A 17790-nucleotide genomic window follows, 5' to 3' on the forward strand; every position below is an offset into this window, starting at 1 on the left:
AGCAAAAATCTGGACCCTTGAGCAATAAAAAAGTGATGTGGTGTAACAAATCATCTCTCACCTTTTCTTGGGTGTTAACAGGTGTACATCTGGTTGAAGTCAAAAGGATAACAAAGCACTGTATTATACTGTATAAAACAGTATGTTATACTTTAAGTTACATGCTTATTTGGCACACATAGCTTAAACTCGTGCAGTTCAATACAACAGCAGCAATAAATTATAACTTCATGATGGTTAAATGTTCAGTTTTTTTTTAAACTGATTTCCAATATTTTGTTTACTTTATTTATATATATGAGGGTAAACTAAATATTCGGAAAAAGTTCATCATAGTATGATTCAACAGCACCACAAACCACAGCCTCAAAATATGACAATAAAGTCAAATGAAAACACCCCACTGAAGCAGTTTCGACAGAAGCTATAACATTTATGAGCTAGGATTTAATTCTATCTCCTGGAAATAAATTGCAATAGCAAATAAGTTTTGGAGGAAACATAATGTCGCCGTAATTAAGTTGAGGAAACTTTGTTAATTAACATATCTGGCAAGTCATACAATGTTGATACAAATGTCAACGTATTTAATTTATTTGCTGACAATATTCGTTCCCGCAATGCAGTACCTGCTCGTATTTTACGATTATGTTTAGGTACTAACAGCACTTGATTAAAGTAAGAGAAAGATTATGGAAAGTCCACAGTGACTTGACAGTCACACACAAGGTGTGTATGTTATATAACATTTAAACTAAAGTTTCTGCTGAAGTGGCATGAAGTCACATCCTGGGACTCAGGATGTGAATTACGATCTCTTGTGCAGGTTTTCCCTCACATTCATTTACTTGTGGCAGCCCACCACGATCAAAACATCTTCCACCACATTTTGATTTTTAATTTTTAGAGCTGGAGCATTAACTAGATGTGCCATCGGAATATATATCCCGGTCAGTTATTCATTGCATCACACTCGCAGTGTAGAGCATACTCTGGGCACAGACGGAGCAGCAGAACATCAAGCGCGGTGAAAGTAAAACTTAACTGTTCACTGCTACTGAAAACAAACTCCACAAACTGCTGCTGCGGGAAAAAGAGATCTGCCTACACTGCATTCCTGGACTCGCAAAAACCTTGGAATTTAGAGAGGGCACACAGACTAATACACAAGGACACACAGGAAAGAAAAGAACACCCCTGTTAGCTACTGCCACATATAGATTCAAATTCTGTGGGAAACACTGCTGGTGTCACAGTTGTGTGCTTCATATGCCCATCAGCTGTATGACTTTTGTATGGTACTAAAATGCAGCACTTCCCTAGAAAAAAAAACTTAGCCTTGTATTAGTATTATAACGTTATATACAGTAAGTTAGGGCTAGAACTAACAGATGATTAATTTGTCCATTATTTGTGGTTATTTGGTCTTTAAAAGGTCAGAAATTGATGAAAAATGCCGTTTAGTGTTTCCCAAAGCTCACAATGATGTCCTCAATAGTCTTTTTTGTTCACGACCCAATGATATTCAGTTTACTGTCGTCGAGGAGTTAAAAAAAACATGGACGAGGAGATATTAATCATGGCAGTGCACCGAGATGTCTTCCGGCAGAGCTGCACCGCTCCGCACAGCAAATGCAGCAGGTGGGTATTGACGGACGGCGGAGCACGCAGCGGATAACCAGCGAAATCAGAGAATTTTTACTCCCCCCCCCCCCCCCCCCCCCCCCAAAAAAAAGTTACTTAAACCCTTTAATCGATTATTAGATTAGTTGGCAATTAATTTACTAGTTGACCACTAATGAATTAATTATTACAGTTCTAATATAAGTACTATTATGTAATTCCTTGGAGACAGTGTAGGATTTATTGCAGGGCTGTTGTATTAGACTGCATTATTTCTAGCTAGGTGTATCTAAACTGGCAACTGATTGTATTCAGTATGCATTGTCTTAAGTCTTAAAATGAGCTATCTATTGTGTGCGTGAGATTTTGTAATGACATAAAACTCTAAGGATAATATGAATTCTGTATAATGACATAAATCATAGAAATGGTGTTGCTGTCGGCGTGTTAATTAGCTCCACAGTCCATAGCAGCACAGCGACACAGTGAAATGAATAATAACCATTAGAAATAAAAACAAGTTCTTTGCTGAAAAACTTCTTAATTTTTCTGACACTAGTTTCCCCTCTGATTAAGCCTTTTATTATGCTCAAATACCATCTTTAATCCAGAGGGGCAGGACGTTTCACCCATGTGCTCGGCTGCTCGACGTGCACGTCTTTCTGCCACAGGGTGATGTCTTGTCAGCCGGAGGCCTGGCTCCACTGATCTGACAGCCTGTCCTCAGGGACGAACAAAGAGATGAGCCCTGACAGTGGGACGGCAGCGAGACTGCTGCTCTCCCAATTACACTCTCCCACATCTTATTGTCCTGCTTCCTCTCTCCTGCTCTCTCCCTCGCTCTTTTGTGCTCAACACCGAGATGCAAAATAAGGATGGAGTGAAGGTTAAAGAAGCTGTGCACATACCGAGGTTGGATGGAAGATGTATGTGTGTGTATGTGTTGGAATGTTGAGATTTGATGAGCTGTGACCTGTAAGCTTGTATCCCTGCTTGCCTCAGACACAGATATTTGCTTAAATTATATCATCATCTTCTGAGTGGGAGGGTTCAGTGGAGAGACGGTGGGAACTGGGAACAGGCTTTCATTTGTGTCGATGCAGGGTGTTCTCCGAGGTGGTGGACTGTGGGGGAAGGGGGGAGGTAGACCGCCCTTGAGACATGACTTGCGTGGTAATGGGCTCCTGGCCTTGCCTCATGGTGTCGACTCCGCTACGGAGAGCCATCCATCCACATCTGTTGTTGGGAAGGAAAGGGTTGGATATGTGAGGGGGCGAGCCAGGCAGTGACACTGATGCACAGACAATATAGACAGGGTATTTATTGACACAGGTTTATTGTAAAACCCAGTCTTCACTTTTTATTCCACGGTTGATAGAAAATATTTAGCTTAAAGGGTTTTCATCTCCAGTGATCAAACTCGTACAGTAGTGCTTGACATTTTATCGACTCTATATGGATGTGGCTCAGTGAACCAAAAAGACATTGCAGAAAGGGCGATTCTGACATACTTGTGGAGGCTTCATTTGAGATCGAAGAAAGCATCGTGTCCTGGTTTCTCCTCCTCGTCGAAGGGTGTCTGAACAGTAGCGCCAACAGCTGGGATGTGTGTTCCTGTGGCTCACAACTTGTTTCGGCGAGATTTAGGGAAGAGAATTAGATTTGCAGGCGACGTGCTGTAAGCTGAGTCTCTTCTAAACAAATATGCCTTGGTTCATGTGACAGTTTATTTTTAAGTGGCATTGCTTGGAGCTGCTGAACTCATTGGCAGAATGAGGGTAAATAATGAGAGCAAGGCTTTACTGCAGTGCTGCAAATGTCTTCACTTAGCCATGTATTTTAGTATGTCCCAACTGTACATCATCATCCAACATTGGGGTAAAGAATCATCTGCTTGAGCCAATTTTCTGATTATCTCTTATCATATGACAAATAGGTCAAAATATCATTTGTATTGACATTTTTTTCCTCTTCTTCGAAAATGTTAACTTTTTGATGACTCATTTTGAACTCAGGGGCGTATACATACATTTATCCACTCAAATGTGATTTGGAGCAAGGTTATTGCTGCCTCGTGGGAGAAAATTCAAACCACATCAACTTGCCAACTAACGTATCTGTTTAAAGCTGCTCTGCCATCGTCACACTTTATCAAGTTAAAGCTTATTTCATTATCCTCTCCGACTCCCTCTGAACTTGTCATGCTTTCCTTTGCACTGCAGCTGCCCGTCTCTCAACACACACTCCAGTCGATTTTCTGACTTTACATCGTCAGCTTTTTTCCTTGTCTTTACCTGCGTGTCTCTGCAGGGACTTTATTGAAATCCAGTGTAATTTGATTCCTGTTCTACCACTGGCCGGTAATGGGTGGATGGATTTCTGATCTATGTTCTTTTTAGGGTTTGTGGTCACTGTAGCGCTGTTGGGTTGACCTTTGGCTGCACTGTTTTGTTTTCGTCTGTCCCCTCTAATGGCACAGACAGATGTGTCTCTCTGAAAACCTTTTCAACATGTTCACACGTTATCTCTGAGGCTGGAGCTGGGTGTTTGTGCTGCTTCTCCCTGTCTGAACTTTGGTTACCTTTGGGTGAAAATGGATGCCCAGGAATGCAAACATGGTGAGAGATATTTTTTCTTCGCCTCTCCCCTCTCTTGGCTCACCTTCACCTAATGTCTTTCTACTCTCTCTCCACTTCAATCATCTATCAATGTATGTGATACCAGAGTACAGTAGACTTTTACTAAACACATCCTTTTGTGTTCATCTTTGACATGGCTAATATAATCGTCCAGTTGCAGTTTATGTGTATCATCTTAAAAATAGGCAATGCTGCTGACACTATGTGCTGAGTGTATTATCGGGCTGTACCGCAAACAAACTCCAGCGACTCTGATCGTGTAGCCATCAGTAGGTAAAAGGTAAGTAGTAAAAGGAAGTGATATGTTTACCAATAAATCACAGAAATGCTAAAGATGTGTTATGAGGCGTTTGAATCAAGGCACAGCCACGCCAACAAATCACATTGGTATGTTCAGGTAAGTGCTAAACATTGGCATGCTAATATGTTCTCAGTGACAATGCTAACATGCTGATGTTTAATGTTTCAGCACGCTAAGATCTGCTAATTAGCCCTAAACTCAAAGTACAGCTGAGGATAATGAGATGTCAGTAGTTTTTTCGGGTATTTGGTCATAAAGCACCACTGCTACTACACTATTGGACAAATCATAATTTTGACCTGATGGTGGTGTTAGATAAAAGCAAGAGGAACAACCAAAATTTTACAATTCGTCCTAAGGGGGGGCATGATGGTCTGAACCACATTTCGTGACAGTCCATCCTATAGTTGTTGACATTGACATTGACATTGACGTTCACTAAAAACACAAATGTCACAAATGTAAAAGTCAGAGAGGATCAGCAATGATCAATAAAGGATTAATAATCTGGGGACCATGAATATCTGTCCAGAATTTCATAGCAGTTTAAAAATCCATCCAGTATGTGTATGTTTATCTCTTAGATGAACTTGTCCACAATATTATACAACAAAAACAGATTTGGCCAAGTGGCTGGTTGTTGATGCTGTTGTCTTACAGCAAGAGGGTGGGGACCCTTCAGTGTGCAGTTTGCACGTTTGCCTCGTGTCAGTGTGGATTTTCTCCAGGTCCTTTCTTCCTTCCACAGTCTGAGGGTAGGTTAGGTTAATTGGTGCCCATAGGTGTGAATGTGAGCATGAATGGTTGTCTGTCTCTATGTGTCAGCCCTTTGAGGTCTGGCGACCTGTCCAGGGTGTACCCCACCTCTCGCCCAATGTCAACTGGAATAGGCTTCAGCCCCCTGTGACCCTAAACCAGGAAAAGCAGTTACAGATAATGGATGGATGGACATCATAATTGGAGCGTTGTTTCTGGATGTCAAGCACCAGCCCTTCTTTAAGGTGCTATATGCAAAATTTAGAGCATTAACAAAGCAGCAAACCACTGTTTGCTATGTCAAGACATAGGAGAGTAATTGCGTCCTTAGCAGAGAATGAAGTCACACTCGCTCTTTGTGTTGTAATCCAAGCTTCTCTGTCTTTTGTTGCAGTAGACGGTCAATGTGTGTCTGACAAATGGGCTCACTAATGGCTGCCACTCTGCACTGCGCTCATACTGCATTTACCGCTGATAACGTTGTCTCATCCCCCGTTGGTAGAACAGTTTTGTTAGGAAAGCATAGCGCCCATCAGCATTGTTGTTAGCACCGTTAGCTGCTAGCTGCCAGCTCAGCCACCTCCATGTTGAGAGCCATGTGCAGGCAATCCCAGCCCAGACTCTGAATCATCGATATGCTCTGAATATTGCACACAGCTCCTTTAATGACGAGTCTTGTGGAGAGATACCTCTGGGCTGCTTGTTTCTCAGTTGAGCTTGACGTTCCAAAGGTCCGTGTCAAATGTGAACTCAGTATATTGCTCTTACATGATGTAGTCCTGAGACTGCCAGGTTACCAGCATCCCCCAGGCGGAGATCCATGTTATACTGGCATGGTGTAAATAGGCTTGACAGGGTGATAGTCTCTTTCACTGTGAGGTCACAGCCAGCTGCCATGTTCTCAGGAGAAAGTGTTGCTGTAGTGCTGCCTCTCACCAAGACTGTGACAGTCTCTCCTATCAGCTACATAACAGACCTTTTCAATGTGACAAAGCATGCTCTGTATGGAGGAGTGTAGAAGACAGCAGAACAGTAGTTTCTAAACATTAGAAGGTCAGCAGGGTGGATTAGAGGGTTGAGAGACTTCCTTTCACTGTTGCATAAATATATTTCCCTTGTTGAGATAAACACTGTCCTCCTTTTCCTTATTTTTCTCCATGTCTTCCTGCTCCTTCCTCTTGTCTGTCATCTGTTTTCATAGTTTTAGCAGTAGCCGAAGTTTTATACATCACGGCTCTGGTGGGATTGTTAGGATGTGACTGCTTTTCAGCATGCCAGAATGTGTCCAGAGTAAATATGCCGGCATTGAAGCTGCTTCTTTTAATTCTTTCCAGCCATATGGGCTTGTTTTTTTAGCTGTATTCATTAAAGCAGAAACACACAAACACAGATGCTTTCATGTTGGGAGATATTCTTCTGTGTGAATAAGGATTTGATTCACAGGTGTGCAAATATTTCTCATCCTCTTTAGTTCAGAAAATTTAGGAGGTCTGTTTTCCTTTTGGATTTCTTCTTTTTATGATTTCACTGGGCTGTTTATGGATCCTGGTCTTACCCTTGGTGTATTTCTGTCTTCTGTGCGTGCGCTTGTGCTTGCAGTGTGCACATACATGTGTGTAAAGGAGGGCTGACGCTGCAACACTGTTCTCGTATGTTCTGTTTGAGCTCAAGTAACCTCTCTTTAGTGACATCATTGTGAGAAGGCAGCTGCTACTGCAAAGGCTCACGGGTATGGACAAGCTGTCTGTATTCAAACACCCTAAACACATACAGTTTATATTTACATTTGATAAGATACCAAGGATTTCTGCAGTCATTCAGTCAGTCTTATTTAGTATGTTGCTGTCTAATGGCAGGTGTCAAAGGAAACCATCTGTAAAATCAGACTAACAGCTTAATTAACATTAATTTTATCAGTATTGTACAAACTGTTTAAAAGAAAACTTTTCTACATTGTTTTTGTTAATGTTAAAGGTTTGTGATTGGTGTACTCACATGTCCCAAAAATCCCTTCTTGTTCAGGATGGTATATATGTGATCTCTGACCTCTCTCTTCCAGATGACTCGGGGGACGAGGAGCCTACGTCCCAGTCGGACCGCAGCGAGATTCAGGGCACCCTGAAGATACTTGTAAGCAAGCTCGATGACCTCAGCACATGTAACGACCTGATCGCAAAGCATGGGGCGGCCCTGCAGCGTTCCCTGAGTGAACTCGAGGGTCTGAAAGTCCCCGTCGAGGGAGGGGAGAAGATCAAAGCAGTCAATGAGCGTGCCACCCTCTTCCGCATCACTTCCAATGCTATGATCAATGTAAGTAGCTGGGACAGACCACGTTACATGACGCAGTAGCAGTGAACGTGCTTGGGCATGACTAATGTGACACTAACACCAGTCATCTATAATACCCTGGTTGGTGAGTGACGAGAGACGAGAGATGAGATCACTTTACATTGTGACATTTTAAACGGGTCAGTGAGTTTCAGGCTTTAAGAAGCAGTTTCAGACTCTGACAGATCCTGTAAAAACTACTGCAATTAAACCATTTTCAAGTTAAGGTTTAAAAATGACAATCAGAAAATAAGGCACGTGACACACCAAGCTGACTGTTGACTGTTGGTCAATATTGGGCTGTAGGTGAGTGTCTGTCGCCCTAGTTTGTGCAGTGTGTTGTGTCCCACGCCGTTAGCACTAGTTGACCATTGATTCTGCACTGGAGAAAGCGGAGCCTGTCGGTGAAATGTAGGTGAGGAATGTAAAACAAGCAGCTAAAGTAAAGACGGAGAGATGCTGAAACAAACTTGGTATATTTTTCTAGCCACTGTGCTCAGTTCACAGTCATTTGTCTTGTTGTTCGCTAGCACATGGTAAATACGATGAAAACAGACTACTGCCACCTGCGGGTATGGAGAGTTGTTTCCTCTCATGCAGGCGCAGAATATACATGCTAGTTGGCCACTGGCTGTAGTCTTTGTGATATGTTTTTGCTGAGAAACAGGCAATGTAAGGTGACGCAAAAGTCGGCCTTTGTCACCACCAGTTCTTTGATGTTGGTTTAGTGTGTCAGGGTAGTAAGCTGGTAGAGGTGATGGTGGTTCCCTGTACCCACAGTTAAAGAAAATGTCAGCTTATTGTTAAGTACACCAACATCTACGCCGTCAAAATAGGTCAGGCAAAGTCAATTGTATTTATAAAACCCTCAATCATACATTGACAATTTCAGCTTTATATTCCGTACAGGATACGTGAAACTCCATCCTTAGATTTTAATGTAATTGCAAAGTAAATACCTCCTGCCAAAAAAATGTAAAAAAAGAAAAGGACACTTCTGGAAGAGCCATAAAAAACCCACTCAAAATAACACCTTGCAGTTCAACTTGAACTTATCACGTACACTTAAATCAACACAATAACAAACACCGCTTAGTTTTCAGCTACCACCGTGCGTTGGGTCCGATGACCAGCATATGCTCTACTGTATCTGGCCCCTGTCCATTCTCCTCAATGGTAAACAGCATTGGTTGTACAGTGTGTTAGTAGTGGACAAGAGTTCAGGGAGAGTCGAGGTCCTGAAGCAGTGATACTAGATATGATAGTGAGTGGGGGTGGGGGTGGGGGTGGGGGTGGGGGACAGGAATAGCCCCTGCTTCCCCCATTTAAACCCTCCACCCTCCCCTGCATGGTGAGAAATGTCAGAGACCTCTGGACTACAGTTAGACAGACAGACAGACAGACCTGCTCAAATGGAAACAGGACAATCATACGAGGTTTGTCTTTCTGCCTGCTCCTCTCTCTTCATGACTTTGATAGAGTCGGTTATTCTTTTGCCAGTTGAGTTATTTTTGTTGTAATGCACACTTGTCTGTCTGGCTGTTAGGTGTAAAATAATTTAGTCAGATTCAGTCGTGGTTAAACTGCATGTATTTTGACTTTAAGTTTTGAATTGAAAACAGCCAGAAGAAAATTATAAATCCTAATGCTGAAGTATGAGCTAATACAGCTTGTTAAGAGACTTGAGCTACAATGTTATGATAAAAAAAAAAGAAGCTAAATCTAGATTGCACTGAAATAATGTGAAAAGCCGTTGCTCAAAATGATGAGCCCTTTGTTTCTTGGTGTCATCCATTTTCTTTATTAATTGTAATGGGAAATTGAAAGTTACTGGACAAGCAATAAAATAGACCCTCTTGGATTGCCGAACTCATTAAAATGCCATTAGGTTTGCCAAGAATGTGCTCCTAATGAGAAGGAAGTGCTGCCACAAACTCTGTAGTGATTTTTGGTCTTGTAAATGGCTCCTTTCAAGCAGAAAGCACTGCAGGATTTGGATTTCTGCAGGCATGTTACCAGCCACTGTTCAAGCATTTACTTTTACTGCATGTAAAAAGGGGTTAAAGGAACGGTTCACCCTAAAATAAAAAAAATGCATATTTTTTCTCTTATCTGTAGTGCTATTTATAAGTCCAGATTGTTTTGGTGTGAGTTGCTGAGTGTTGGAGATATCAGCCATAGAGATGTCTCACTTCTCTTGAATATAATGGAACTTGATGTCACTTGACTTGTAGCGCTCAAAGCGCCCAATAAATTTGAAAAACTCAACAGCAATGACTCTCCAGAAATCATAACCTGGTTATGCAAGATAATCCACAGACCTTAGTGTGAGCAGTTTCATGTAGGACAGGAAACATGCATCTTCTCACGTACAAGAGGCTCGTGCTTGAGACAGCGTGAGATGTGAACATTAACAGCGACCTCCTTGGCTGAGGTGTAACATTAGCTAACTCAGTGGTGCTAGGTAGCAGTAGGAGATAGTTCATACATATAACATACAACTGCTAACAACACGGCCTGTGATTATCTTGAGTGACTGGGTTATGTTTGGATAGAGACATTGCTGTTTAGTTTTTCAAATATATTTTTTTGGTGCTTGGAGCACCACTAGCCAAGTGCCATGTAATTTATTATGTTCCAGAGAGGGCAGACATCTCAACAGCTGATATCTCCAACACTGGGCAACTCATGCCAATACATTCTAGACTGATAAATAACACTACTGGTAAGAGGACAGTATGTGGTTTTGGCCATAACGGCAAGACACCACTGCATGCTCTCTGTGATCTGACCCTGGCCCGAGGAGAGGGTTGCATTAGTTCATTTAGTGTTGACGTAACTTGTCACATCAGTCAGTGAACTCAGACTCTTGCCTGTTTGTGTGTATGTGCATTTACACACCTACCAGTTTATGTTTGTATGATTTAATCACATGAAACTTAACTCAAGTTCATTGCACTCTCTACATCGTTTTTGATTTAAAAAAAACCCAACACTGATGTCTTTTGATGCCACCTCTTACTCACATGTCCCTTTAACACGCACATTCACTTTTCTTTAGCCTTTGCCAACCCTTCTTCCTCCCCAAACGGAAGTCACATGCAGTCTGCATTTGCACCAGAGACTCAGCATAAAAAAGTGGAACTGTTATTTTTTAAGTGGGTGTTGAGTTTCATATCATGGTTGTGTCTGAGGAAGTGGACCACCACGTCACATGTACTTCTAACGTTTAAAATGAGGCTCAGACAATGATGTTCAGACACCACTCATTCAAGACCGCTGGAGGTAGGAGTTTGATTGGAGGTTTTTACTATCAGATATTTCGTGTTTTCCAGACATTGGAGTCATATTTTAAAACACATAAAGCCACAAACATGGTAAGAATGGATAATATTTCCATGCTATTGACATATAATTAACTTGCACCATTATCATACATATTATTTTGAAATTTTATATGTTGATGTTTGAAACCTCGGTACTTTTAAAAAAAATTAGCAACAAGATGGGCATAAACCATCTCCATTTATTGTTTTATCTGGCTTAACAAGTGAAAATTGTTTTTAATTGGCTAGCTTTAACACACAGGATCATTCTACACTTGTCAATAATGGTGTGGTATCTTGACTTTTGGAATAATATCATACATTAAGTTAGAAATTAGTGTTACTCGAGATCATGTCAAGCTAAATACATTTATAATAACTGCAACAAATATGCAAGGATCAGTGAACAGTCATAGTAGCTACATGTACAGCATTAAACATTGATGTTATTGCACTGTAATAGTTGTGCATGGTTTATCTTAAGTTGTAGTTTCAGCTCGCAGTTTGTATTTTTTCTGTTCCTGGTTTCCCCACTGTCTGTGTTGGCCAGGTATGTGGAAATGTCAGTTAGGATGTTTTGCAAGACAGCCAGTTAACTAATATGGTGACTACTGTGTATGTATATGATGTTAGAGTTAGATAAAGTTAAAGGATAAGTAATAATGATTATGGTAAAATGGTACAAAAAATAATAAGCTTTAATTTAGTTGCTTAGTAAGATTAAACTTGATACACCTATTGAATATATTTAGACATAGCCTGAGTGAGAGAGAGAGTGATATGCTGCTTTTGGACGGGGGCTGAAAAGGACTTTTTTTATCAGACAGATAGGTATCCTGCTGTCTGGAAGCAAATCAAGGAAGGAGTCAGGTGTTAGTGCATCCTTTTTTTCTCTTGCTGCTGCCTCAAAGTGATATTGCACTCCCACCAGCCAGAGAACACAGATTATTGGAGTGACACATTCATCCCTCCGGCTCGCTACCTGCAGCCACAACTAAATGGTCCAAGTTAACTCTCAACAGCTCCTCTGATGCTGGGACCAGAGAGACCTTTGCTGCAAATACTGAGAGCACCATATGAAATCACGTGCTATTTCGCTGTTATGCGAAGAACAACGACGAGCCCCCACAGAATGCTACAAAAATGCTCGACTGCGATCAAATAGTTTCTAAATGATTTATCAGAAACCCCCCTCTGAGGCCCACTCTGTCACGCGACATTTCATCATGCATGTTGTCAGCTGTGCAGTGTTATTTGGATTCACTGACCTTTGAGCGCACTACGAGGCAGCGCTGTCAGACAAATGCTGACATGTAATATGTGTTTGATCTGAAGTAACCTCTCGGTAAAAGCAAGGCAGCAACAATGATCCCCCTGCTGGACTCAAATATAGTCTGCTTTGTAATCAGAGTTTTTACCTCTAGCTCATCACTCACTGAGGTTTCCTGTGTTTACACTGCACTCTGAGGCACATTTGACGCAGCAGGCAGACCCAGTAAATGCCCTGCAGACAGCTCATTAACATATTGATGACTGCTTGAAACAATGGTGATAAATAACCTTGATTACAATGATTGTTACTAATGTCTTTTTCCATCCCAGTGTTCTCTCTAATTTTATTGTAAGCTTTCAAGAAAAAATATATCCTAATGTTTTTATTAGTATAGAATTATCTGTTGACTCAAATAAGGGTAGAAGCTTTCTTGAAGGTTTTATGATTTTAATGTTTTTAAGAGGGTGTAACTCAGACTTGAAGAGGAACCAAAGGAGCCACTCTATTTTGAAAATCCCCATTAAATCCAAAAAGCTGAGCGTTTAGTCATACTGTAGCAGGTGGAAAGTAAGTTGTACCTCGTTGAGAATGATGAACAGCAGATTTTTGTAGCAGATGTAAATCCATTTTCAGACTGTTTATTGTGGAATTTAAACTTTAAGTGCTGTCTGTTTGTTTATGTTCTTGTTTGCGTGTGTGTGTCCCCCAGGCATGTCGAGACTTCTTGGACCTAGCAGAGACTCACAGCAGGAGATGGCAGCGGGCGCTGCAGTATGAGCGAGAGCAGCGTACCCACCTAGAGGAGACCATTGAGCAGCTAGCCAAGCAGCATAACAGCCTGGAGCGAGCGTGGAGAGAAGCACCCACGCTTGTTTCCACCACACCCAGTGCCCCAACCGCCAACAAGGGTGAGACTGACTATATGTCTGTGTGTTACTTACTCCTGTGGGCTTAAATGTGGACCTGACTGTACCAACTAAAAGCCATTTGTGACCTCAGGCTCAGTATTACAGACACTTCTCATGTGGAGGAAGGGTTTTGTAACTTATGTCAGAAGGTTTGGATTATCAGTGATTTAGAGATGGTAATTAGTTTCACCAGAAACTGAAGGTCATGTGGTCTCTTCTGTCAGTCTGTCCCTCTATTTGTTTATTTTCTTGTTCGTTTGCCCATAACCAACATCTTTAAAACAAATTACCAAGCAGTTACAACATTTGCTGTGCACATCCAGCCTCCAAGAGGAAGAAACCTATTGATTCTAGTGACCCCATGACTTAACCTTCAGTGTCAGACTGCGCTCCCCAGAAAAATGACAGCACTAATCAATACCAAAACAGGAAGTGGTGTGACTTTCTTATAGCACAGCAACACTGCACAGCTCTGTCATTTTAACTTACAGAAGTTAAGTTACAGAAGAAAGACATGGTCGGTGGATAGGCATACAAGCATTTGTTTTTAAAACTGTTGAATGGGGTGCCCATGGTTTAGGATTTAAAGAGGAACTACCTAAATTAAAAATTCCAATATGTTATTTCTCTGACTTAGAAAAGTTTAATCGATATTTGTGAACATGAGCTGCTCTCGCTCAAAGCCAAAAACCAGAGGATTAAGTCTAAAACTTTTGATGTAATCAAGTATGAAGTCTGGGGCTGCACCACAGACAATGAATGGGAGACTTTTGTTTTATTATTTAGAATATTTGTTTTCTTTCTCATACCCAAATGACCTTTATTCTATTAGTGTTCTCAGCTGTGAAACAGAAAATGTACCCATATACCCAGATCATTCCCCAGGGTTCTCTCAGTGTCATCTAGGACATCTTTCCCAATTCATTGTGGAGCAGTTCCAGACTTTATACTTGATGACATCAGATATTTGAGTTTGAGTTTTAGCAGTTTTAGCACAGAATTTTGGAGAGTGTTGTTCGTGTTACTACTATTTTTGAACTGTCTGAGATCGTAGGATCAACATGTGTGAATTTTGAAAATGGGCATAGGTTCCCTTCAAGATGCTGTCCATAATCCCTAACATCCCCAGTTTGTCTCCAGCTGTTACATCACTTTTCCTCATCTCCTGTCATCTCTGTCTGCTGTCTGTCTTTAATGCCCCCCAAAATACCAAAAAAGCAAAACCTAACCCCCAAACAAAACCATAGAGTTCGAGTTCCTTCTCCTACCAACAGTCAACTTTGGTTTCCTTTAAACTTGAAGGTTATCTTTTCTTAACAGTAAACAAGTTGTTTAAGTTGCCTACTGCTTCTGGTCTGGCGCCTGGTCGCTACCTTTTTACAAAGCCCCGACCTGACCTGAGTGCTGTTGGGCTACATGCCCATATATGCCCTGAACACAGCAAAGTAGTATTAAATAGAGAATATGATGAAAACCTGTTATGTAACAAAAATAAAAAAAACAGTACTTTTTGTTCATACTGGCGGTTGTTTAATGACTGAAGGTCATAGTTTACCATTATTTTTAGTAGAATCACTTTTCATTAGAAGTACTGTGATTATTGAATGTTAGATACTGAATATTAGAAGCACGCCCTGAGGAGCTCGCATCATTCAGAGTAGTTAACCAGCAGGAACATTGCCAATTTTACTAAGCTGATTATTCCTTGATTAATCGCCATGGGTATGTGATTATACGCTGCTCTTTCCTGAACTCTGTAGAATACAAACTCACCACCATGTGATGGCTTTGCTGTTTTTGGATGCTCTTTGCATTTACTCATAAGTGTATATGTCCTGACAGGAGGGAGTGAGAGGCTGCACAAAGAAGAAGCAAGTGATGAAGATGAAGATACTGAGTACTTTGATGCCATGGAGGATTCCCCTGCATTTATCACAGTGACTGCCACTGAGAACACACAGCACAGGTCAGTCACACACAGGGATCCTTTTTGTTTTCTTAATTTACCCAAACAACAGGACAATTGAAAGACAGATATAGAGATTGAGTTTTAATATTTAGGCTGCACATGTACAATCACTCTGTGGATACTCTAATTTGTCATAATAGTGAATTTGACTCTGGCTGACAGCTGAACAAGCGTCTGATGATGGCTCATGATGTGACAACTTAACCTACACACACAAATTACAGAGCAGTGTGCCCTTCACTCTTGGATTTTGTTAGATGAGCTCACTCTGAGTGATACAGAAAAAAATGACACAAGACTCTCATCCCTGTCTGCTCTCCTGCAGCAAAATAAACCAATTTCTGTTTCTGCTTTTGCTCTCTCAGTACATTTTTATAGCGTATTTGTTTGCTGCATCGCGTCAGTCTCTTGCAGGCAACTGTACTTCTTTCTGCAGAGCTTGTGCTTTCTTTCTTTACTTTTTAAAAAATGTCTCGAGTACCTTTAGTGTTCTTTTTCTCATCATTGTTATGGCTCATCTCTTGCAACATATCCCTCAACTCCAGTAGCCCCATTAAGAATGATGGTAACGGTTACACAGCATTCATCTGTAATACCCACCAATCTGTTTGCTCCCTTGTGTGTATTGTGTTTTGTTGTGTGTGTGCGAGTGGCAAAATAGAAAGAGAGGGACATTGAGTGTGTTTATATGTCCACTGCTCGTTGTGGAAAAGCTGTTCATTTTCTTCCAGGCGATCCCAGAGTAATTTGAGTGGAGCGAGCGGAGGTCAGCCCAGTGACTGGAACCAGGACGACCATGTAAGTGACTGTCGTCCTAACTAGTCTGACTAATAGGACTGACATTTGTGGACACTGCTGAATTTTGTAATCTTAATACAGATTAATTTGTGCCGCTGGAAAGATCACAGCTCATTGATTTATTTATATAACCGTCTTCACTTGCTGTGCTCACAGTCCCACTATCCTACCCTGCAGTCATCCCATGCTCACGCACCACACACGCAGCCTTTATCAATGTGTGTCATGCAGTGTCGCTGTCACCCCTGTGGTGCCAAAGATACACAGCTGTTTCATTCCACTAAATGTTAATTACCAGTCAAACATCTGCACTTCTCTCCCCTCAACTCTCCCTTGCTTCTTTGTCTCTCTATCACACATCTGCCTCCTCTGTTCCCTCTCCTCCTGTCTCTCACTCGCTCTGTCATTCTGTCTGCACAGGGTGATGTGCTGCCAAGCTGTCCGTGAAGCTGAAACTATTTCTCAAAATTGAATATTCTCTCCACACAAAGTTAAAAGACAACCATCTCATCCTCCAACCTTTCCCTTTCCACCTAATCCCAGATGTCTCCCAGCTGTAATGATGTGTCAGGGAAGGAGCTGCAGCCCCGCAGACAGAGGCGGACTCGTGTCCCAGACAAGCCCAACTACTCTCTCAATTTGTGGAGCATCATGAAGAACTGCATCGGCAAGGAGCTCTCCAAAATTCCCATGCCTGTGAGTGTATGAGTCATGGCTTTCCTTCTAGCTGACTGGTTGACATAAATGTGTGCGTGTCATGATGTCTTGATCCGCCCATTCAGGTAAACTTCAACGAGCCCCTGTCGATGCTGCAGCGTCTCACCGAGGACCTGGAGTATCATGAGCTTCTGGACAAGGCGGCGCGCTGTGACTCCTCCCTGGAGCAGATGTGCCTGGTCGCTGCCTTCTCTGTCTCATCTTACTCCACCACGGTGCACCGGACAGCCAAGCCCTTCAACCCCCTCTTAGGCGAGACTTATGAGCTCGACCGGCGGGAGGAGTTTGGCTACCGCTCGCTTTGTGAGCAGGTAACATGGACACAGGGACTTTTTGCTTACACACTTACTGATGTGCATAAGGTACACAGGGTCAGCCCGTGCTTATATGAATATACTTAACCTTTATCTTTCTCCTAAGGTGAGCCATCACCCCCCTGCAGCTGCACATCATGTGATTTCCCAGCGAGGCTGGACCCTGTGGCAGGAAATCACCATTGCCAGCAAGTTCCGTGGCAAATACCTCTCTATAATGCCTCTGGGTAAGATATTTCATATTCAGTGGGGAAGCAAACAAACTATATGAGTAAAAAAAGGTTCAATCATGCAAATTTAACAACCACACCAGCAGAGTTTACTCAAGAAGGACTCCACACCCCACTGGAGAATAGTAGACGACTGCGCTGCCTCCGCACAACCTAAAGCCAAAAGAAAGGGTGTGAGAATGAATTAGGAGAGGTTTATGACCCTTTTGACACATACATAAAGTATAGGTATAAAGGGAGCTCTTTATTGCACCGGGACAGCAGAGAGCAGGGGTCTGTTGGCTCAGATAAATGAAAGATTTGATAGATGTAGGTCCAGCCAAGAGTTGCAGTGGTATTTATCTGACTTCTCTCCCTTCCCATTATACGCCTGCTGTGAGGTGCCATGTTGAGAAAAAAAATCTTAAGTGCAAAGCTTTTTATGTTCAAATTCATGTTATCAATCTTCCAGGGTTAGGTCATGCTAGAAATAGGTGGAAATGTATTGCCTGCGTACAGGGGATTACATGTGCTAGATGATATGTTTTTCAGCTGCTGCAGGTAGAACTGACCATGATGACAATCATGAAAGGGAAACGTACAATCAAACACTTACACACAACACAATC

General features: G+C 41.8%; 1 protein-coding gene across 1 annotated transcript in view; it reads left to right on the forward strand.

The window, feature by feature from the left end:
• The window catches only part of osbp2b (oxysterol binding protein 2b), a 57223-nt gene that overhangs the window by 27286 nt on the left and 12147 nt on the right, over positions 1–17790 (forward strand). The window contains exons 3-9 of the mRNA XM_050050043.1: positions 7379–7629; positions 12956–13154; positions 14997–15120; positions 15855–15921; positions 16465–16617; positions 16704–16949; positions 17059–17179. Of these exons, the coding sequence (XP_049906000.1) occupies positions 7379–7629; positions 12956–13154; positions 14997–15120; positions 15855–15921; positions 16465–16617; positions 16704–16949; positions 17059–17179 (1161 nt within the window). The remainder of the gene's footprint in view (positions 1–7378; positions 7630–12955; positions 13155–14996; positions 15121–15854; positions 15922–16464; positions 16618–16703; positions 16950–17058; positions 17180–17790) is intronic.

Source organism: Epinephelus moara, chromosome 8 (genome assembly GCF_006386435.1).
Source record: "Epinephelus moara isolate mb chromosome 8, YSFRI_EMoa_1.0, whole genome shotgun sequence".
Classification (NCBI taxonomy): Eukaryota; Metazoa; Chordata; class Actinopteri; order Perciformes; family Serranidae; genus Epinephelus; species Epinephelus moara.